General features: G+C 42.0%; 1 protein-coding gene across 1 annotated transcript; it reads right to left on the bottom strand.

The window, feature by feature from the left end:
- Positions 1-813: 813 nt before the first annotated feature.
- Positions 814-23,609, bottom strand: OPN4 (opsin 4). The gene is made up of 11 exons (XM_024210165.2): positions 23,470-23,609; positions 20,453-20,586; positions 17,543-17,746; positions 15,093-15,264; positions 13,128-13,289; positions 10,209-10,316; positions 8,814-8,991; positions 5,794-5,946; positions 3,712-3,780; positions 2,097-2,139; positions 814-1,094 (listed from the first exon to the last, which is right to left on the bottom strand). The coding sequence occupies exons 1-11, from the start codon at positions 23,607-23,609 to the stop codon at positions 814-816; spliced, it is 1,644 nt and encodes a 547-aa protein (XP_024065933.2).

Here is a 23,609-nt window from a genome sequence, read left to right as displayed (position 1 = left end):
GAGTTTCTTAATAGAGTACCTTTCTGAGCCAGCAGCAGCTCTTTACCAATAAGACATTTAATTACAGCTGCCTCATCCTTGAAACATGGTGACTGAAACTCATTAGCTTCCAGAATCTTTCATATTGTTCTGAGGCAAGTGAGCTCAGCCAGTTTTGGACTGGTCCCTTAATAACTGACACAGAAGGAAGACAGGAAGGAAGGGGAGTGTGGGCCACACTTGAAAATGATTTCCCTTCCTTGAGATAAGAAGAATGATCTGAGACCTCAAACTGCTGTTTAAATACATTGCTTTTTAACAAAACCGTACAAGAGCTTGAGAAAAAGCATGGAACTAAGAAGGGAGTGGAGCACTGATATTGCACTTAAACATGGTCTACTTAGAGATCTTTAACAAAAATAAGAAACCTTCTCCACCAGGTACTGTAAGTTTCTCCAAATACTCTCAACTCCATAATTTACCTTCTAAAAGTGTTCCTTTCTGGTACAGTAACTGTGGCTGAGATCTGGCACTGAGCAAAGATCATTATCTGAATCTTAGCCCCACAGAATTAACTCTTATCATGAAGCCTGCATATACTGTAACTGAAGGTGGTGTTCACGCAATAGTTGCTAATTCCTGAACAGAGTGAAATCCAAGTGAAAAGAGTGATTTCATAATCTAGATTGTGGAGAAATAATATACTTGTTCTAACACAAGAGCTAGAACAAGAAACCAACCACTGGAGAGAGCTCAGATGCTGGTTCGGCTTCTTCTTTTTACCCTTGGGTTATCTTGTGTTGTGTCACTATAGGAATGGTGACTGTCCGTGGATCAGAGCAGTTTTGGAAGGTCTTCTGCGCTCAGTTGATCTGTGGTTTCTCCTGAGATACTGGCTAAGGCAACACCCTGGTACCGTCTGTCTGGTTGGCTACGGTAGTCCTTATCCTGGTTGTGGCTACTGTTCTCAGGGAACCTGAGGCCAGAGCTGTATTCAGAAGGCTGTTCTATTCCCTGGACGTTGCTGTATGTTATTATAATGCTGGGTATCTGGGCTGCAAACAGTCTAGAGTGAGAGTCTCCTTTTCGTAGTCCAGTGCCATTCAGGCCCTCACCTGTCTTAAGCATGCAAGGATTTAAGAGAAATGTAAAACACAGATGTCTGCAAGATGATCAGATTGCAACAGTCCACTAAAAGGGAAAGTGACAAACATTTGGACAAGCACTCTGACAATTGCCACTGCTAAACCAAAACAAATCTTATATGAATGGAAAGAATTTGACCTAGAAACTTTTTTGATGTATCCCAGGAGCCACTTCTGAGAAATATCTTACTAAACAAACTAATATATCAAAGCACAGAGCTTACATTCCTTAACACTTCGATACTTCAGGCACATTCTCCAGTACTCTGATGAAGGTTCAGGTTAATAATAGCACATGCCTCCGTGAACAATAGTGCAAAGAAGCCAGCATAAGGGTCCGGTAAAGCTAGAAGTACACATGAATTCCAGAAAATAGATGGTTACTTCCCTACAAAAATCTAATCAAATCAGATGGCAATTGAGGCATTATCAGGGTAAGAGATGATAAAAGCTAGACCAAAGTGAACCACAGCATGGAAGCCTTGAAATGAGACACCAAATAGTGAAGTAAACAATGAAGTAAGAGAGGAAACAGTGGAAAGGTGAATAGAATTAATTCAGCAATGGAAAATACTGGATGATACTAGTGAAGGACCAAGAAAAGGAGTGTGTTAGAATATCATCTTCATCAAGCTGTAGAGAGAATGGTAAAACTTACTACTAACTATGAAAAGACCTATTTCAGGCACATGTGTTAGCATTCACGATGCAGTCTAAAGATAACACAGATTTACACTCAAATCCTGATTTCTGCCAATATTTCTACCCTCTTTTTCCCCCCACCTAGGTGGATTTAGGGCAGATGGATTAGAGTTAATCCACTCATGGGACATGTTAAAAAATTATCACTATGCCACAGCATCGTCATCAGATGAGAATGCATTAGTATGGGACTGCTCAAAAGGTTGGTGCTCTCCCAGGTTATAAAAGTATATAAAAAAAATCACACACACAAAACCCCCCCAAAACCACTTACTTGGATTTCCTCAAGGCTATAGGTTCTAGATGGCAGGGCCTACACAAACAAAGAGTAACAAAAGGTAACAGCTCTCTTTTCTACAGCAATATTCAGTGACTGTGGAATATTGACTTCTTTCTAGGAGAAAGCAAATCCTCGACAAAACAATGGGGGTTGGAAAAGAAGTGTCTGTTATTAAAGCAAAAGACACAACAGGACTACTATGCCCTTATCTTAAATGCACAAAAGTAAATAAATCTCTTGCATATCATTTCCTTTCTCCAGCGTGATCCATCTTGGATAGGAAAAAAGATAAGCACCTGATGTTTCAAAACTACCCTTGCAAACCTGTCATAGTATGCTACAGTTATGACCCCAAATACAGCATTAACTGTTGTAGGATATGATTTTTTTTCCAGTTTTTGCTTAAATAATCTAAGAGGCAAAAAAGGCTATGTTTTCTATAACATTTTCTAGGATTTTTATGAGTTCAGGATCCTCCTTCCATTTTCCTTTGCACTCTTGCTGACACTTTATGGCTTGGACAGCAGTAAGGGCACAGTCAAGTTTTAGAGTCATGATTTCCACTTAAGTTCATCAGGAGAACTCTTTTCTTCCTCATTCATCTTACTTGTTTCAAGATATCATTAAGGCTTATACAGTATACTGTATATCTTCAATTGATAGTCCAACAGCGATCCTGTTTAACATTTAATTAATAAACTATTTTACAATTAGCTTAGTTGTTTAGTATTTTAGACTAAGTTCTTTGGAGCAGGAACCTCATCTTGCTACAATATGTGTTCATACAGAACCTAACACAAAGGGGATCCAATCCTGATCAGGGCTTCTAAGCACTAGTGAGGAGTCCAGTGAGGTCCATGACTTCTTACCCCTGACTAAATCGGGGGGGGGGAGGGCACCTTGCGGATGCTGGGGGGGGCAGCAGCACGCAGCCCAGCTGGGAACCCCAGTGGTGCTGTGGGGGGTGGGAAGCAGCGCACGGCCCGGGATCCTGCTGGTGCTGGGGGGAGGCAGGGCTGGCAGGCTCCCTACCTGGCTCTGCGGGGACATCCCCCTCGCTCAGCTCCTAGGCAGCTCTGCACGCTGCCTCCGCTCAGAGCGCCAGCTTCACAGCTCCCACTGGCCGGGAGCTGCAGCCAGTGGGAGCTGCGGAGGCGGTGCCTGCAGGCAGAGGCAGCGTGCGGAGCTACCTGGCCATGCCTCCGCCTAGGAGCTGAGCGAGGGGGATGTCACTGCTTCCAGGGAGTCCCCTGAGGTAAGCACCACCCAGATCCTGCCTCACCCCGTCCTGTGCCCCAACCCCCTGCCCCCTCCCACACCCAAACTCCTGCTGGGGGAAGGGGGAGCGGTGGCCCGAGACTGCTCCAGCAGTAGTTGGTGCGACTGGTGCAGGGGCTGCCTGAGCTGCCCCCAGGCCAGGCGTACCGGCCACTGCAGAAGTCATGGAATCTGTGACCTCTGTGACAAACTCACAGCCTTACTTATGATCATATCTTGCACAGTCAACAGTGAGGGGCAGAGCTTAGTCTGTGTTCAGAGATTAGAAAGGAATCACTGCTTTCTTTCCTCAATTCAACCCCTGACAAATACTAAAATAATACTTACAACAGGAGAGGAAATGCACTCTCTGACATTCAGCTCCACCATGGAAATGTCATCGGCATCTTCAAAAGTCTAAAAGATAAACAAGAGCAAAAAGCCCATACATGACACAGGCATGTCACAATATTCAACACCAAGTGGCATGTGAAATACAAGCAGCACGGGGGTCAGGGGGAAGAGGAAACTGAAGGATTGAAATATAGTGAACTACAAAGGACAGTGTTATTTTGTATTTCTAGCCTCCATCTCAGTTAATTAGTTACAATATATGACTATGGAGCATAAAAAAGTGTGTTCATGATAAGTAATTTAGACACTGCAGAACACATGATGAATAAGCAACAAATGACAGTTTAAAAACAGAAATACAAGACCATCAGAAGCAAAGAACAAAACATCCTGCCTCCTCTGCCCCTTGCAAATGTAACAAAGACAACTGGAAAATGAACCAGTGCTGAAAATAGAAAGCTGAGGACCTTTTACAGCCTCAAGGTCATTACTCATCACATTCATATCACTTCAAGCTGTAAAATGTCTTAACCACATAAAGTTAACCCTTAGGGTTATTTCCCCCCACTATGTAGGAACCCTCGTTATTGAAATCAAGATGATATTCAATAAAGATAAGTGCAAAGTACTATACTTAGGAATGAAAAAATCGAATGCACAACTACAAACTGAGGAATAACTTTCTAGGTCAGTGGTTCTCAAAGCCGGTCCACCGCTTGTTCAGGGAAAGCCCCTGGTGGGCCGGGCCGGTTTGTTTACCTGCCGCGTCCGCAGGTTCGGCCGATCGCGGCTCCCACTGGCCGCGGTTCGCCGCTCCAGGCCAATGGGGGTTGCGGGAAGGGCAGCTAGCACATCCCTCGGCCCGCGCCGCTTCCCACAGCCCCCATTGGCCTGGAGCGGCGAACCGCGGCCAGTGGGAACCGCAATCGGCAGAACCTGCAGACGTGGCAGGTAAGCAAACCGGCCTGGCCCGCCAGGGGCTTTCCCTGAACAAGCGGCGGACCGGCTTTGAGAACCACTGTTCTAGGTGGCAGTAGTGCTGAAAAGGACTGGGGTTCTAGTGAATCACAAACTGAGTATGAGTCAACAATGTGATACAGTTGCAAAAAAGGCTATCATCATTCTGGGGTATATTACAGGAGTGTCATATGCAAGACACAGGAGGTAATTGTCCTGCTCTACTCGGCACTGGTGAGGCGTCAGCTGGAGTATTGTGTCCAGTTCTGGGCGTCACACTGCAGGAACAATCTGGCCAAACTGGAGAGTCCAGAGTAGAGCAACAAAAATGATAAAAGGTCTAGAAACCTTCCCCATGAAGAAAGGTTAAAAAATCTGGGCCTGTTTAATCTTGAGAAAAGAGTGAGGGGAGACCAAATAACAATCTTCAAATATGTTAAGGTCTGTTATAAAGAGGATGGGGATCAATTGTTTTTCATGTCCACTAAAGGTAGGACAGGAAGTAATGGGCTTAATCTGCAGCAAGGGAGATTTAGGTTAGATATTAAGAAAAACTAACTATAAGAGTAATTAAAATCTGGAATAGGCTTCCAAGCAGAGGTGTTGACTTTGTGATTTCCCTGGGGGTGCTGGACCCCCACTCGGCACCAGGCCCCACCCCCACTCTACACCTTCCCCCAAGTTCCCATCCACACCCCACCTTACTACGCCCATTCTGCACTGCCTCTTCCTGCCCCATTCTGCCCCTTCCCCCCTCTTCCTGCCCCTGCTCCTTCCCCTCTCCCCCAGCACCTCCTATACACCTCTGAACAGCTGATCGTGGCAGATGGAAGGCGCTGGGAACACCCCCAGCATACCCCACGGAGTCGGTACTTATGCTTCCAAGGGAAGTTGTGGCATCTCCATCATTGGAGGTTTAAGAACAGGTTAGACAAATACTTGTGAGGGATGGTCTAGGTTTACCTGGTCCTGCCTCAGTGCAGGGGGCTGGACTTGATCATTTCTTGAGGTTCCTTCCAGCCCTACCTTTCTATGTCTCTATTCTAATTATGAAAAAATATGCAGATTTGTTAACTCATTGGCTGTTTGAAGGCTTGTATGGTGCACAGCATCTATTACCTTTTCAAAAATCCCAGAATCATGGCTTTTCAGTTTAGATTTGGCTTTTGTGTCACTGGTTTCAACAGCGTATTTGCCTATTTCATAGGAAAGCTGTTTACTGACTGGTCTGGAGATCACACTAACAACATCAACTTCTGTATCAGTCCAGCCCTGCAATGAATACATCGGAAACAAGCACTTTAGGTTGCCTTTGGGTCCAGTTACTCTGGCCAATAACATGAAGTTACATTTTACATGGACATGATTCATAAAGGGAAAAGACCATAAGAAAGACATTTCAAAGAAGACAGCTGATTATACACAACATCATACACCCAAAAAGTTTTAGAATAGTGCAAGCAACACTGTAAAGGTTGGAAAGCCTAAAACTTGGTCTACATATTTTTCTAGTTGAAAAATTTTGATCAAGTTTTCCTGTCAGTTTTTTTGAAACTTCCATGGTGTGGGTGTGGAGAAATGTAGTCCAGCCAGGAAGCAGCACCCTCTGGGAAGAATGAGGGCATGAGGGACCCAGAATTACAACTCCCATGAGGCATCACAGCAGCTCGGGTGGAAGCAGAGATTAATGTCAATCAAAATGTTTTGACATTTCACAACTGGAAAATGTTTTGGAGTTTTTCATTCCATGAAAAGATTTGATTTTTTTTTAAAATGTCATAATATCAGAATTTTCTACGAGACAGAAATTCTTGTTTTCTATCCGCTCTAATTGTTCCTTATATTGGGAGAGCGAGAGAGTGCAAGAGAGAGTGTATTTTAAGAAAACAAAGAAAGAAAAGTGTATATAGCAAGCATTCAGAAGCAGTGAGTAGCCCTACAACAACAAACCAAATATTCATTAAGGGTAACACTAGTTAGGACATAGATTTCACTCCCAAGCTCTAGGAAGTTGTTATAAGCAATTGTGTGAAGATATGTTTTAAAAATACCTTGACAATGTCTTTTTAAATGCGTACATGTTAGAATAAAAAAGTAGACACATAAGAGACCTTTTCATGGGACCATTGTTCACAATTGCATAAAAACCTTGATAGACGTTTTTATCAAAAGGATACAGACTCATCTAGAGGAAGGTCAGCCCTGAAATGATTCTGTTGACTTTAACAGAATTTGCATCTGCTTCCGACGGGGCTGAATTTGCTTCAATGTCTTTTTGGTTCTGTCACCAGTTTTGTTCTGTTTTTACCCTAATGGTGAAACATCACACATTCTATACTTCACATTTTACATATATCATGGATTTAATGATCACCACCTGCATTGGATCAGTTGGCTATAAAATGAGTTAGTTTTGTTTTGTAAAGCCAGTCTCTACTTGCACTGCTGTAGTTGGCCACTTTCTACTGCAAAGATCTGTTTGGAAATTACTTTCCTTGAGATTTTTCAAAGGCATGAAAAAAAATTGTGCCCTTTTGAGTGCAAGTAAGTTGTAGATAGAGAATTTAACTGCTTGTGGGTGTGCTAAATTAGAGCCAATTATAACTTGATTGACCAACCTGGGCACAAAATATGTTTTTGCTCTGCCTTTTTGCATTCTACATGTCTGGGGAAAGGAAACTCCTGGTTTCATGGCTTTGCATGTGATGATCAAACATATTAATTAAGGAAAAAGTTGTCAAAAACAATATTTAGCCAAATTCTGTCTTAAAGTCATACCCTGCTTTCCCCTTGAATGTCAGTATTTAGAGAAAGGTATGTGTGACAAGCTTCAACTTCCTACTAAATTAGTGATGAGTCAGAATTACTAATGAAATCGGGGTATGATGTGTTCAATTTAACAATTTAAAGGACCCAGCCTGGGAGGAGATAATATTTCTGTTTGAAAATTTTGTATCTACTATAGTTCCAAAGCAGACCTAAGGTTATTGATGCTTTAAAATTTATATACTTTGAGAATTTGACAGCAGTTTGTCAGTTTCACTATTTTCCCTGCATAGCCAGGCTTCAATCTACATGACTCCAAGTGTCTGACTGGGCAAATCTGGTTGCAGAATGCAGGCCTTAGATTTCTCCCTTGCTGAAAAACCCTTATATCAGCAGGGTAGTAGAGAAGGGGAGTGGGAAAGCGTACTAATAGTTTTGAAGGAGTATTTCTTTTTTAAAAATTCAAGATACATCATTTAAAGGGTGTTTTGTCAGAAACTGTTAGCGGATTTCAAAACATTCAAGTTGAACAATGTCTTTTAGTCTGATGGGTTTAATTTTGATTGGCTTGATAAGTCAGAAGTACAACATGAAAAAAAAGTTGGAAAAAAAATCACAGTTAAAAATAACTGTCAGAATTCAAAGCTTAACTACATCAACTGAAAGGATATTAGCTTGAAAACATGAACACTCACATAGAACATAATGGCATTTTTCCATTTTAGGAATCGTATAAAAATGGTTGAAAATAGAACACTAATGTGCCATTAATAACCTAGAAAGTGATGTGGACTCCAGAAATCTGACCTGCTTCTGGCTACCATGCAGAAACAACATTTAGCAATACTTAGTTTGGCAGCAGCAAGCGTTTGAGGTCTTCTGGAAAAATTATTCTGTGATGGATTTTGATGATCTGTCTAAATCTGCCAAATAATCTGTTTCTAAATGCAGCCCATTTCACGTTCAGAAAGCACATTGGCTCTTTCTTTACAACCTTGTCTCCCTCCAAGCATTACTTGGGAGCTGCAGTTTCACTTTTAAGTGTCTAAGTTCCAGATCTGTGGTAAGTGAAGCACCACACACTAAGTCTCATTCACTTTTTGTCTTCCTATTAGTGCATCTTTCCATTCTCCCATGAGTGTCACAAACCTGTAAGAATATCTACATTATTTGCATCCTGCTTTTAAACTTTATCTTCCTTTTAAAAATCCTGCTTTATCCCCAAACAATTAGCCCCCTCCCCACCAGAGAGCCTCTGTACCTAACACCATAATGCATCTTTTCATCTACTCTACCTACCACTTTGAAGGATGCTGTATGAAAATTATTTACTTGCTTTTTAAAAATAAACATATATAAAGGGTTTTCCTTACTGATTCACTGTCTGAGAGAGAGGATTGCCATCTCTTTCCTTTCTGCAGTCCACTTATCTCAGACTGGCTGGTAATAGTGGATCGTCTGGTTGAGAGATACCTGCTGGAAGACTTGGAGTCTTTACGAGAAACTCTTAGCAGGGGTCGAAGGCACGGCACATACTTTGCAATGGCCATTCTAGTGGATAAAAAATAAAACCAGTCAATTCCCTCTGCCTAAATAAAGCTGCCAGCACAAAAAGCCACTCACCATAAACATTAAATTTATTCAGACAGACACATGCTACATAGACTGAAAAGTTACTGGGTACAGTAGTTAAAGTTTCCCAGATTTCAGATATTGCTTTGTGTGCAACTGATCTACAAGATAATTTTAAAGAAATGAGACATGAGTGCTTTACAGCATTCTGTTGAGTCAGAATTTACTACTGACATTGCTGGGCAAGGATAAGAATATTAAAATGTAATTTTTTCACTGAAACCAGCTATTAAAATGTTTTATCTGCTTAAAGATTAACTGGGATAAAAATAAAGCTTCTGGCCCTTTAAACTGAACTGTGCAGAATTACCACATAGAGAATTATTTTAATCTCTTCTTAAGCAGCTATTCTAACTTCCTCCTGGGCATCTACTCACATAGTATCGGTGTGGTGGTATAAACGCTAAAGCAAACTGTTCTTTCTAGATGGGGTGGGAGGGATCATTTTTACTACACTGCTCTTTTCTCCTCCCCATAGTTCCCAGAATGCTTTTGAAAGGGGAGAAGTAATATTGCATGGCTTAGCCGTGCTTGTTCATATCACATGTCCCTCATCTGAACTTGACCTGGGGTTGACCTGGATGTTACAACTAAAAAACAATTATTCGATGCCTGAACAATGGAAGCATGAAGGAGGAACAGGAAGCCCACAACACATGAAAGAAATGGAGCCATTTACCAAACTCCAACTCTCATTGGTTTGGGTAACTTGACAAACTGCTATTTGCAACATTGACAAATGGGTACATCTCCCAAGGAAATATTTCAAAGCAAAACACCATAAAACTTGTTTTTTAGCCAGAGAAGGTCCCTAACCTTTATCAGATGATCAATGAGTACAGCTATCACCCTTCCATAAATGTCTCTAGCTCCCATCTGCACGGTAATTTGTTCTGAGTACAAACTCCACTGACATTTATAGGGCATTCAAAACTGCTTTTTCTGTTCTCTTTTTTGGCTTCATGCACGCTTGCAGAGGTAAAAAAAAAAAAAACAGCATAAAGGTAAAACAAGCAGATGAAGCAGAGCTCAGGCACTAGCATACAAAGGGAATTCAATGAATCAGTGAATGTTTTATCAGAGACAGATTTGGTTTTCTTTGCTATGTTATTTGTGTTTGAAGAGAGCAACCTTACCTGTATTTGGGATGAGTTATGGCATAAATGATGGGGTTGTGGATGGCAGAAGCTTTGGCAATCACAGCTGGTACGGTGTTCATAAAGGGTGTCAGGAGATGGGAATACCTAAAGAAATGCAAAGTTGTTATTTTTTACTGCACAGTCAGCACACAGTAAAAAAACAAAAATTAGTTACAGAGTGCAGGGACTGCTTTTTACTGCTGCTGCTCTCCCTCCCTTCCTCCTCCCCCAGGAGAGTAGGATGAAATAAGAGGGGCAAGGAGCAGGACCGACATACCGTCAGGGAACATTCGCTTTCAACCTAGTGTATGGGACAGATTTCATAGCCATTTTATTCAAGAATCAGTGCCAGACTGTGCTTCAGAGAGGCACAATCTCTTTGGTGCTCCTCTTTACAAGTGCTGCTGTGTACCATATACTACGCATGGTTGTGGCTTAAGCAAGCTACAAGCTAATCCCAAATTGTTTACACTAGGGTAAAGACCATGGGACAAGTTCAGCCTGGAATAAGCAAGTGCTGTTTCTTTGGAGTGTATGGGCTAAATTCATTAGTGACCCAAATGGTGGTGTAAGTTGGTCAGAAAAGAGCTGTAAGGCATTTAACAGGTATGCTGAATAAGGGAAGAGGGTGTTGCATGAAAAACAGCTAACACGAGAGTGCCTGATAAATCAGCTTCCCACCCACACTTCGACTTTACCTACCCAAAGCTGGGAACCAAAGTCAAAGAATCTTCATGTAGTGGAGGGTGGTTTTATGTTTTATTGAGCGTTTGCAGGGTCTTCATCACGTGACATGTATGTTTAGAGGAGATGGTGCAAGTTCTGACTGTGGTGCTGCTAGCTGGTACCACCCCTTTAACAGACCAGGTCAGGCCCTGTTCAGGTTGTCTTGATAAAAATAAAGTCAGTAGTGGAACCTACACTTAAATAGCAGTAATATTACAGGGTCAGCTTGCATCAACCAGGCCCTCAGTGGGTCTTTCCTTCAGCAGTGGGAATAGCAGCACACTGTGTAGAATCATTTCTCTCTCTCCCAGGGAAAGTTGCCTGTGGCTTTATGTTGTGCCCCAATGCTTTGCTGCACCAAGAAGGAACAGGGCTGCAGAGTAAGGTGGCAGCTCATCATCCTTGGAATGGAGTTTTCCATCACATTCAGCCAACGGAGAAGTGTGTGTTCTGTGACCAAATGGAAATGGGTCCCCAGCAGATAATATTGGAGTGTCTTCATGGGGCAGTTGACTGCAGGCATTCCTACCAGCACTAACCTAAGACTCACTTCTGGTGATAGTTTCCAGAGCACAGTGTGTTTTTTGTCCTGCAGTTCTTGAGACAGTGTGTCCCCTACCCCCACCCCTAGAGCATTGATCTGGAGGATGAATTCCTTGGAGAACATAGTACTTGCTGGCGACACAGGATGTCCTGGAATGCTGTCTCCCATTTCAAGGTCGTAGAAACCTTTCAGGGGACGGATGCTTTGGTAAGATTAGTCAATAGTGCAGTCAGTGAGGTAAACAGTGACACAAACTTTCTGTCATTGCTGGCCAGACACAGGAAAAACAGCACCTGTGTCATGGTGGCTGGAGTGCAACAGTCCTACTGAGCATGTATCATGTCAGCTAAATCTTCCCCTCTCACAGCATGTACTGTAGATATTAGGTTTCATTCTTTGCTATTGCACATTTTGTTGGTCTATCAGACCAGCCATCCTCAGTGACTTCAAGACTGTACCCACAGTTTCTAGGTCTGTCTCTTAATCTATGCTGTATGTGACAATGCTGTCAAGGTAAAGTCAACATAAGGCCTTGGGACTTGGTCTATTAATCCCTGAGAAGCCACAGTGGCCCCCAAGGGGAACAAAAAGGTACAGCCTCAAACTGAAAAGGTTGAAGGAGAGGACAAAGGCAGTTTTCTGCTTCCTAGTGTCTGCAATAACTCCTGCCTCGGTTCTCATAAACTCTATCAGTCAGTTTTATCCTGTATTGGTTGTTAAGTTTCAGGTGCTCATTTCTCATCAGATGACTGGAAAATTATAAGTAAGGCAGTGGTGGGTTAGTGCAAGTATTAATTTTATTTTGCACTTGTATAGGGTCTTTGACCTGAGGACGTCAAAGTGCTTTAAGTTATTCAATCTATTTAGATGTAGGTAGATGGAGGACAGGATGGGTAAGTGACTTGTTCAGTGTCACACATTAAATGAGGGGCAGAGCCTGAATAGAACCCAGGAGTCCTGACTTCTAATCCCTTGCTCTTAACCAGTCCATATTAATGGGTACTCTTTTTTAATGGACATTATGTCTTTATTGAAAAAGATAGTACAAAATGCTGACAGTTAAATAGGTGGAAGAAATGCAACATACTCTAGGATTTTTTAAAATATATTTAAGGTTAGGTCATCCATTGTTACTTTTCAGTGCAGCACTAAAAGAACTAAAGCCAGTAATGCCAGATATAGGGCCTGATTTTGAGCTCACTTACACTGTTGTAAATGAGTGGTAATTCCACTGCAGCCAATGGATTTATGCCAGCATCAGACTAGTGTAAGTGAGTGGATAATCAGGCCCAGAGAAAATAAATCAAAACAAGCTATGTATCTGAAACCTGGAATAGCCATATGGTCATGTTCAAATATTTTAGCATTGTGAAACTTTCATTTTAGAATTAATTAGCATGATTTCATGTATTGCCAATAATTAGCTTTTTTGTGCTGAAAAATCAAACTGAGAAAAATTACAACCAGCATGTGCTCCGTTTATCAAATCTGTAACAAACGATTACTCCTGAATATGTGAAGGTTTCCCATTCCCATTGTTGAACATTAGAGTTGACAACTACTTGGCCTTTCATAATTTGCTTCTTTGAGAATTTCACACCTTCTGGGCTCACTGATTTTTTTCTTGCTAATATATTCATAATTACCCAGCAAAAGCCACCAGAGCTACAACAGAATATGGTGCCCAGGAAATGACGTAAAGTAAGATGACAATCAAGGCAATTTTGGCCATTTTCCATTCATTCTTCATCCTCTGATACTGTCTCTGGGATACTTTATTAGCATCAGAACCAATGTTCTGAACAGCCCTAAGGGAAATAAACCATAATTACAATACAAAATATATGTGAGAAACTGAGGAAACAACTTAATAAAATAGAACAAAGGACTGCTCTTTAACCAGATGCCAACCCTCTCCAGCTCTCTCTCTCCCCCCCACAAGATAATATACTATTGTGTATGTAGATTATGTGTAATTGCTTTTCCACAGTAGAGGCCCTCTCCCTCTCACAGTAATCAGGGGCAAAACACACACTGACTTCAGCAGGAGCAGGATGGAGGCCTATGTGAAGAATATGTTTCCAAAATAAGGCTTTGGATTATTCAGGTACCCAGATTAATCTGCATGATACCTCTAACTGTGGAAGGAGAAAATTATTTCTTTACTTCTTAGGGCCAGATTTTGGCACCTTTACCCACACAGTTACATGAGTAGATACATTGAAATCAATGGGGTTGAACATGTAGTAAGATACTTCTCACCATGAGTTAATATGGCAGAATCAGGCCCTGGTTTGCTACTCCAGTAGTTCTTATTTCACATATTCCTGATGCAAATTGTTGCACTTTGTTTAACACAAGGGTTCTCAACCTTTTTCTTTGGGAGGCCCTCCCAACATGCTATAAAAACTCCACAGCTTGGGGGGGGGATCCTCTGGCTTCAGATGGGGAAGGGGGCTCAAGGCTGCTGGGGAGGGGCTTGGGAGCTCCACGGGATGGAGGGCTCAAGGGTTTGGGCTCAAAGGGCTTGGGGCTTCTGCCCCTTGGGGTGGGTGGTGACTTGGGGCTTCAGCCTTGTGGGGTGGCTTGTGCTGGGGCTTCAGCCTCACAGGGCGCTGGGTCTCAGGGCTTCAGCCCCACTGCTTCAGCCCCGGGGGACACCAGGGCTTGGTGCTTCAGCCCCAAGGAGCTGCTTCTGCTGGTGCTCAGGGCTTTGGGCAGCTTCTGCTGGGGCTAAGGGCGCCGGAGCTCAGGGATTCAGCCCTGTGGGGTGTCTGGGCTCAGAGCTTCTGCCCCCCCCCAGAGTGCTGGGGCGCGGGACTTCAAGATTTGGGCACCAGGGCTCAGGGCTCTGAGCAGCCCTGCTTGGCAGATCCCCTGAAATTCCCCTGTGGACCTCCAGTTGAGAATCACTGGTTTAACACATTGCACCTTGCATCACTGCACCTTCTTTAACACAGAGTTCATAGTCAACTTCCACCTGATCACTTGTAGACAGTTGACATTTTGCAGGGGAATCCTTTCACAGTCCTTCTGTTGACACAGGAATGGCCAGATCGGTGCAGACCAGTGACTAAAATAGCTTTGCTTCCCATATGCAAGAGAAATTCCCACCTGGATATCTCTGTCTGTTTCAAAGCCACTTTGTGCCATGTATACATGGCATAAGTGGCTGAAGCAAACCAAAGAAACTGGCACTGAATATCATTTGCCTGTGTGCTGAACAGTCATTTAGCTTTATTAGGCCTCTCTGAAGTTCCTCACACTTTATCTAGACTTGACTAACCTAAATAGGTTTCTATCATCTGCTAGATTTCCCACCTTCCTATTCACACCCTTTCCCAAATCATTAGTAAATGTATTAAACAATGTGGGCTAAGTAGCAAACCTTGGAGACCACCTCCCATCCATATACATTTAAAATTTTTGCCATGTTGAAAATTCACTGTCTGTTCCTATTCTGTTTTGTCTCTTACCCATTTCCATTAAAGGAAAAAACTTGTTAAAATAGAGTTGCATGTTTTTATATATATATACACACACACACATCCCATAAAAACAAAGGCTCTCCCCTAAGCAAGGAACGAAAACCTAGATTATTGACAACTCACTCATTGGTATTCTTGATAGCCTTGAAGATAAAGACATAACTGTATATGATGGCAATCAGAGGAATGAAGAAGACAAAGCAGAAGAGGAGCATTGTATAGGCACGGACTGATGGGGTAAAGGTCACGTAGTCCCAGGAACAGGAAGTCAACAAACCCTCAGGAACATAAGCACCTAGGAAGAGAGAGAGAAAAAAAGACATAAGCCATGAAAAGTTTTTTATTGGACATTCTGGTGGAGAAGCAAGTGGAGAAAGAATTCAGCATATCCCTGGGATTTGAAAAGGATCAAACGTGGCTCTGTTGGTAGAGAGAAGATGGTTAATAAGGGCACCTGTTTCTTGTTTTAAAGCACTTCTTGCCATTACTGATTCCACTGCCTTATAGGCTCTTAGAATTTAATAGATCTAATGAATCACTCTTTAGACTAATAAAATAATGATTCTTTTTTCATTCCAGCCTTCAGACCTGATCCAAAGCCTACTTTAGTCAATGGGCCTCTTTCCATTAACTTCATTGGGCTTTGGGTCACACCCATGTTTCTAATATCTTTAAAATGTCTCAATTTTTCTCTTAAATTATCACCTCTCTTGCTCAGGAGTGAAACGAAACTGACTACGCTAACCTCTGCTCAGGGCCGGCTCTGGCTTTTTTGCCGGGGGGGCGGTCGGAGCCCCTGGGGGAGGGCGGCGAGCCCCAGCGGCGGCTCCGGTCTCCCCCCCGGCGGCCAGAGCGCCGGGGGCAGGGCCGCGAGCCCCGGCGGGTGCTCGGCTCTCCCGCCCCTCCCCCGGCGGCCAGAGCGCCGGGGGCAGGGCGGCGAGAGGGCGGCGAGCCCCGGCTGGGGCTCAGCTCTCCCCCCTGGCGGCCAGAGCGCCGCGCCGCCCCCCTCCAGGTGCCGCCCCAAGCACCAGCTTGGGTGCTTGGTGCCTGGAGCCGGCCCTGCCTCTGCTCTTTTAAATTCTGCAGACAACAGAAGTTTACTGTGCAATTCCAATTAATTTTGCCATGAAATAAATGTAAAACACACACACACACACACACATTCCTACCTGAAATAAGAAATATTCTTCTTAGAGAAACTGTGTCAGACAGTTAAAGAATAAAGCAAACTCAACACCAAACTATTTTTAATCATTAATTTAATTTCCAGCATTTTCATTGCTAGCTTCTGTGGAACCAGGTCTAGAAAATATTGCACCAGGTTCTATGCTCAGATATGTCTAATTATTGTATGAGATTCAGTATGATGGATACTATTAGAATCTAATTATAAGTCAGCAGTTATAATATCCTTCAATAAATTATTCTGCCTCATCACATTAAGGTTCTCTCATCTAAGAGTATTTGTCATATTGCTCTCTTGAAATTCTCTCATTAAGCTAGGAGCCATAATGTTAAAAAGCTGGAATTTACCAGCTATGCATGCTACACATTTGGGGGAAGAAAGAAATTAACAACAAAAATAACACAATAATATCTGACCCTGTTGCAACAGCTTGGTAGGCAAGTGAGAACGTGCTACTCAATTTAACCTTACATCGCCCCTCCAATGGGGACCAGGCCTGCTCCAGGGGTGGGTAATGTTGAAGCTTAGGCGTTTAACTGGTAGGTTCAAGTTCATCCTACTGTAGGTTCATGCTGACTGTAAGTTGGTGGCCTGAGTGAAACAAGTTAATGGTATTAGTCTAGTTTCTAACTGAGAAACAGAACAACTACTGCTATCTCAGCCAACAGTAAGGGCCAAATTTTCAATTTGTCAAGATGTGAAATATGAACACATACCAATTTACACACACAAAATTAACGTGTGCAAGCAAATCAGCTACCTAATTACTACTAACTGTCATCCTTCGTTAAGATGTCAAGGGCTAAATGGGCATAGAGAGTAAACAACCCTCTTACCTCTAGAATTGGTCCCTCCCAATAGGGTTGAGGCACATCATAGGGGTGTGGAAAATTGAACTCTTACTGCACATACTGTACTGCTTTAAGGTATAAATAGAGGAATTCAGGTTCCTCAGGTTGTCAATATGGCACTTTTTATGAGCAATGAAAATCATTTTGAAAACTTAAAAACTGTGCTCATCTGTCCCCTTTACTTTTTATTGTTCAACTCTGCTTGATTGCAGAAGGTTATGCACTATTTCGGAAGCCTGTTTTGCATTATTTTTGCCCTTTATTTTATATGTTTTTTATACAGCGCGCTAATGAGATTCCCTGCAAAAGTGTCAGTGTAATTAAATGTGATATGTGCACTGCAGTCTTTTCTGCTGATTAAACTGCTTAAGACTCATTAGCTATAAGCAATCTCCTTCACACTGATTTCTTCAAACTTCATCCTAATATGTAAATTCTGTTTATTCATCCTTGTGTCTAACAGACCATTCTTTAATCCCCCCATTTTCTCCTGGTATCAGACAATAGACTTCTATTAGGTATTCTATTTCACTTACTCCATCCGAAGAAGGGTGGGAGGCTCCAAGCCAAAGAGTACAGCCAGACTCCTAGCAGGATTATCAAAGCCTTCTTCTTGGACATCACCACAATGGAGGCCAGCGGTCGTGTGATCACAAAATATCTGTCCAGTGCGATTGCCATCAATGTGATCATGGATGTAATGCCAAAAAGGGCTCCGCAGAAGGCATACAGCTCACAACCTTTCGATGGAGAGTATAATAGGGTTAACCAACAGATTTAACCATCCATGCTGGTTATACCAGTATTCCTGGGAGATCATTTATCCTGTGGCCTAGGCTAGTAACACATTACCTAATTACTTTCAGAACTCTTAAGGCAACAGGAAGTTCACTTTTCCAGCAGCAATATACTTTCCAAGCTGTGGGCTGGCCTTGCTAATTATATTATCCATGGATGTAAACATCAAAGATTTACTTGCCTTTATTACTCAAGATAGTGACTTAATATAACATTCACTTTTCAACTTCTGAAGTTTCTAGTGGGAGCATTTCAGAGATCCCATGGCAGCTCATTTAGCTTTCATTTTATTCCAACTCCCATGGAAAGACCTATTTTAGTTAAAAGTATTTTTATAGTCACTCAGATACCATGGAGCAACTCATATCCCAAGATGAAGTCAGCATAGTTTCAGTAAATAATTCAGACAATGGATTGGTTGTCAGTTGTTTACTTTAATTATTTGCTATTTGTGGAACATGATTGGTCACAGTTTGTCTTCTGCTGTTGGACAGAAAGACAAATCTTTAAAATAGGAGAATAATTAATGATGAATGGGAATTAAAACATACAAATTCATGAAGTGTTTGAGATGCACCAACTTTTTCATTAATATCTGCAATTATACAAATAGTACAACAACATCCATAGAGCACATATTCATTAATATATTCAAAAGTCTGCTTTTAATTATTCAGCCAGCTCTAGAGATTAGACAGTTTGTTTATACATCTGTGTATACTCTTTTCAGTTTTGTAACATGAAGAACGGCAGAAACAAGCATTTGTTATCTACTTAATTTAATAAACAAGTCAGCAATAACCAACATTTCAATACCATACCTCTTGTTCACCTCCCCCACCACATACGTGCAAGATATAATTGCAGCAAGAGAGAGTAGCCCCTGCATGGAAAGAGTCAAATGGTGGGATTCATCAAGGTATTTAGGTATCTAACTCTCATTGATTTCAATGGGAGTTAGGCACTTAAATACCTTTGTGAATCCCACCTGAAGTGTCTTTATTCCACAGATTTGCTTAGGCCTTATAACAGATGGGCCCCATCAGACTGGCTGTATGATCTGTATGTTTGTCTCATACACAGAGGGTGAAATTCTGGCTCCACTGAACTCATTGGGAGATCAGCCATTGACTTATAAGGAGCCAGGATTTCACCTTAAATCTGAATCTCTGGTGTGGGTAGGCAGGGTGAAGGGAGAGCTCAGTGAAGCAGCACATAGCTTTGAGCCTGTGGAGAATCACGGATGGGTCATTGGAAAGGATAGTTTGACAAGGTTTAATAGGCAAGGATTAGACACTGAAAGTAGACAGTTTAAAATAAAAAGGTAATTGACACACATTAAAAACCAAGCAATGGGGGGCAGGACCAGGGGTGGATAGTTCATATGTATATTTAAATAAACCAAACCATATCCCATTTTCTATCCAGCTCTCTTTTCTTGATGTTGTATCCCCTTCACCCACCTTTTGTCTGGCTTTGTCTTTATAGAATGCAAGCTCTTTGGGGCAGGGACTGTGTTTTCCTGTATGCCTCTCTCTCACCTAGCACATTTTGGGCACTTCTGTCACAAACAACAGTAACTAATGTTTGACAAGGGATGTTTGGTAGTTTAGACCCAATGAGTGAAATACAAAGCATGTTCACTGAGAACACTGAGAATATTTGGTTTATATTTATATTGTAAAAACTCATGTTTATTGTCAGGCTTTCTAGCAGCAGAAATATCAAGATAAAAATTCCACATTCAAGTTAATTAGTGCCAGTGGCAGAGTGTTATGCTGGGAGCAGATGCTCCTGGGCCTTATTCCTCTCTTTTTTTAAATTCAGGTGCGAGATGATTGTGAGTGAATGCGAGCAGTGAGAGAGTATGTTCGTTTATCAAACATTAGAGAAGACCTTTTTCTATCTCACAATTCTGGCAGTAATGGTATAGACTTAGTGATGTAAATATATTTATAACAAACAGAAACTACCTTAAAGAAAGTTATTTAGGTTGCAAAGTCAAGCACTCAGAAGTTAGGAAATACCAGATTTAAGGTTGCCCATGCAAACTTGATTTCCCCTCTTGTGGTCCAAATTTGCACTGAATGAGACAAATGTTCTAGAGGAAAAAAAAGTATGTGATCATGTAATAAAAACTGTATCATAATGCACATGCACAAAGGGGCTGACTTAAGGTCACACAGGCAATCAAAAATCTGGCATTTCTTAACTTTTTAATGCTTGACTTTACAACCTAAATACCCTTCTTTTAATGTAGTTTTTAGTGTAATTTCCTCTGGGTTTTTTAAAGGACAAAGATAAAAACAAATTCTGATTTATGCATCTGTATCAACTCCCCATCATACACCTGTCCAAAATTCAAAATCAAACTAATTGAAAACTGTCAAATTTCAGCCTGTATCATATCTATACCACTAAAATATAAATAACTCCAAGTACAGACCCAAGCTTGTTCTAAACCTTTTGACAAACTTGGACTGAGTCCTGAATGCTCAACAAAACTTGAAACCAGGCAGGTTATATGTGCTTTCGGCTTTAGTAACTATAGTATTGCATAGCTTTGATACTTATACTGTCAATTATTAACTTGAAGTCATTACCATGGCAACAAACTAAATTATCTTTCAGGAGATATATGTACAAACCTTTCTTGCCAAAAATCCAGCGCTTGTGGAGACTGGTAGTGAAGAAAATTGGAGCCTGTGTGATGGACATTAGGAAGTCGCTAATAGCTAGATTGATGATGAACATGTTGGCTGGAGTTCGAAGGCTCCTACTCCTACAGAGAAGAGATTAGAAGGAACATTGCTAAGCGCTGATCTGTGGGTAATTATGCTATTACTCTTTGCTGTATGCAGTGTTATTGTAGCCATGATGGTCCCAGGATATTAGAGAGACAGGGTGGGTCAGACAGTACCTTTTATTGGACCAACTTCTGCTGGCTAGAGAGACAATCTGTTGAGTTCTTCTTCATGACCCAAAGAAGAGCTGTGTGTAGCTCGAAAGCTTGTCTCTCTCACCAACAGAAGTTGGTCCAATAAAATATATTATCTCACCCACCTTGGCTCTCTGTTACTCTTTGCTGTGAGCATTGGCAGCTTCACAAATATCAACGTGTAGAATATGTCAAGCTACATCAAACTGGCTTCTGATTTTCCTGAAGAGAGAAGCTAAATGAGCCGCCATAATTTTAATAGCACACTCCTTACACTTCTTTGTGCCTTAGTAGAGGATATGGCTTGGTTTTGATAACCAGCTCAGAAACAGGAATAGAAGACATTGTTCTCTGAATACTCTGACCCACTGCACCCTGTGTCCATGATTAACAGGAAATTAAATTTGATTTACTCTATGGATTTTCTGGATCTGGGTCATGCAGAGCTGAGGGGACATTTTCCACTGCTGATGAGATTAACAGCAACTTCCAAATATGGGGATTAAGGAGGCTGACTTTATACCACATGCTGCATTTTATTTTATCTCAACTCCTCTCCATGACAGGCAGTTCACTGCACCAGGCACTGAATTTGAAGGGACCTATTGCCAGACTTATTACATCCCCCACCTCCATAAATTATTCGCACCAACATAATAGAGTGTCCTGTAGTGTTTTTGTACAAACTTATTTGCTATTGAGAGTTCTTAATATCAGTACTTTCTGATTCTGATTTTTTTATTCTTCCTGAAATTGTGACACTTTATCTAATGTCTCTACAGCTGCTTTCCTGTGTTTTCAGTCTCAGACACAATTGGCCAGATAATATGTTGCACCTCCTGAGAGCTGTAGCATAGAAGATGCATTCCAGGAGGATCAGTGTGTAGGGCAAATAATCTTTTTTGCCCCCAGTGTAATTCAGAGCTGTCCCAGGGGCACACATCATTTCAGTCACTCCCCTCCAGCCCCTGACAATCTTTATGCATTACAAGGCTGTCTCAAGAGGTTCTGTTTTCCTAGAGAAACTGGCAGATGTTCCCTGCACCAGTCCACAATCACCAATTTTAAAGCACTATTTAGGGGCAGCAAAATACTCATTAACTGTTTACAAACTAACTCCTTTAGGCAGTTGGTGGTTTGTTATTGCTATGCAACTACTGATACAGCATCAATGGTGGGCATGTGTAGTATCAGTGCACCCCCAGCTCTGCAATTCTACTGTAGTCTCCCCACCCACCTCAACATTTTTAGATAGCTCCAGGGAGAGACATGACAGCCAGCCCCCTCCCCTGTTCCCTACCACAGACACAGCTGTTGCTGCCGGATTTCCTGCTGAGCTGCCGCTTCCAGAGTGGGACACACCACAGTACTGTTCTAGTCTTCTCCCAGCTGCTGCTGTATTCTTCCCCCACCCTGTTTAGGCTGTATGGTAGCATCTTCCTGGGTGGGCAGGCCAAGTCCCAAACACAACAGAAGGGTCAATATCTGCTATAAATGCTCTTGTTCAGACTAGCTCAGTCAGCAGCGTATCAGTCTCATAATATGAAGGTCCCGAGTTTTGTCCTCAGAGGACACATACTAGAGGATCACAAAATGGCCCCTTCTGACCTTATAGTCTATGAAACATAACAGAAAATGTTGGATGGGGTGGTGGGGTCGTAGTTCAGGGCAACTGCACCTGTATTCCCTTTCTATCGTCCATCAAGGGCACCCCTAGGCGTAAGGCCCCCCACCCATCACCTCACTTGGGTCCCATCTGACCAGGGTATTTCCAGGCTGAAGTGTTATTCCCATCAGAAGACAGGCTGTCTAAGCAAACCTACTTGCTTTGTCTTCATAGACTAATAACAGTGTAATTGCCCACTGTTATAAGTCATCACAGAGCTCTTTCTGAGCAAGCACAGTTTGTTCTTCAGATAAAAGCATTACAGAGAAAACATTAAAAACAATAAAAGAACCTACATGAATGCTAAAAGTTTACCAGAGATCACCCCTTCAACAGGGCCTCTGGCAGGAGCAGTCCCTGAAAGTCCCACCCAAAGGTTTTCATGTGGTTTCTACTTCATCACTCACAGTCGTATGGGGCTTTAATAGGCCAAAGTCCTTCCAACCCTTCCCTAAGGATTGGGGCCCTCTGTGGACCAGAAGTCCTGTCCATTTGCTGGATCTGAACAAAAAACCCTGAGTCAGTTTACCACCAGGTTATTTATCCCAACATCCTTTCTTTGTCCACTGGTCTCTAGAATCCAGTTTGAACCTTTGAAGGGACTGTGAATAGGTAACAGGCCTTCAAAGGGCTGATATCCAGAGGAATTACATTAGCATAAGCCCTCCACCTAGAGAAGTTACATACAATCTCACAATAACGCATAAACAATTGCATTTTAAAAATGTATTCAGCTTAATTCAATAAGGCTTATCCAGGATATTGCATAACTATCACAGGGTGTTGTAACAAAAATCTGAGAGATTGTTTTGGGATACTTGCACTATCAAAACCACCAGCAGCCAATTATACCTCACCTTTCATTAAGGCCTATTTCATACGCAAGATAAGAAATACAAGGTCATGGATCTGGGTTACTTTGATGCACAGCTCATTAGTTTGCATTAGTACAATCATAATGATAGTGTTCCTGTACCACATTTCCTTAACACAATCCCACCAGTATTAAAGTCTATCCACAGAAATATTTAAGACACAGAACAAACAAGATGTATACGTACCTGCAGAAAGCATAAATGACCAGGAAGTTACCCAGCGTTCCGGTGATCCCCACCACCAGAATGACAGTTCCAATTGTGTAGTGGGCATGGTCTGGAACATCCAGTGTAGGGAAGGCATGAGGAACATCTTGCACTGTCAT

This window comes from Terrapene carolina, unplaced genomic scaffold, assembly GCF_002925995.2.
Source record: "Terrapene carolina triunguis isolate 2854851 unplaced genomic scaffold, T_m_triunguis-2.0 Scaffold95, whole genome shotgun sequence".
NCBI lineage: Eukaryota > Metazoa > Chordata > Testudines > Emydidae > Terrapene > Terrapene triunguis.
This window is presented reverse-complemented; position numbering and strand designations above follow the sequence as displayed.

Bases quoted from the DNA above. Each gene is read 5' to 3' on its own strand.
- OPN4 (XM_024210165.2), bottom strand. From the start codon at position 23,609: ATGACAGTGCAAGATGTTCCTCATGCCTTCCCTACACTGGATGTTCCA. The intron at 3,781-5,793 runs GTAATAGATGCT...TTTATCTTTTAG, and splicing joins ATTCTGGGATTTTTGAAAAG to ACTTTTGAAGATGCCGATGA. The intron at 2,140-3,711 runs GTAAGTATTATT...TTGTTTGTGTAG, and splicing joins AGTGCATTTCCTCTCCTGTT to GCCCTGCCATCTAGAACCTA.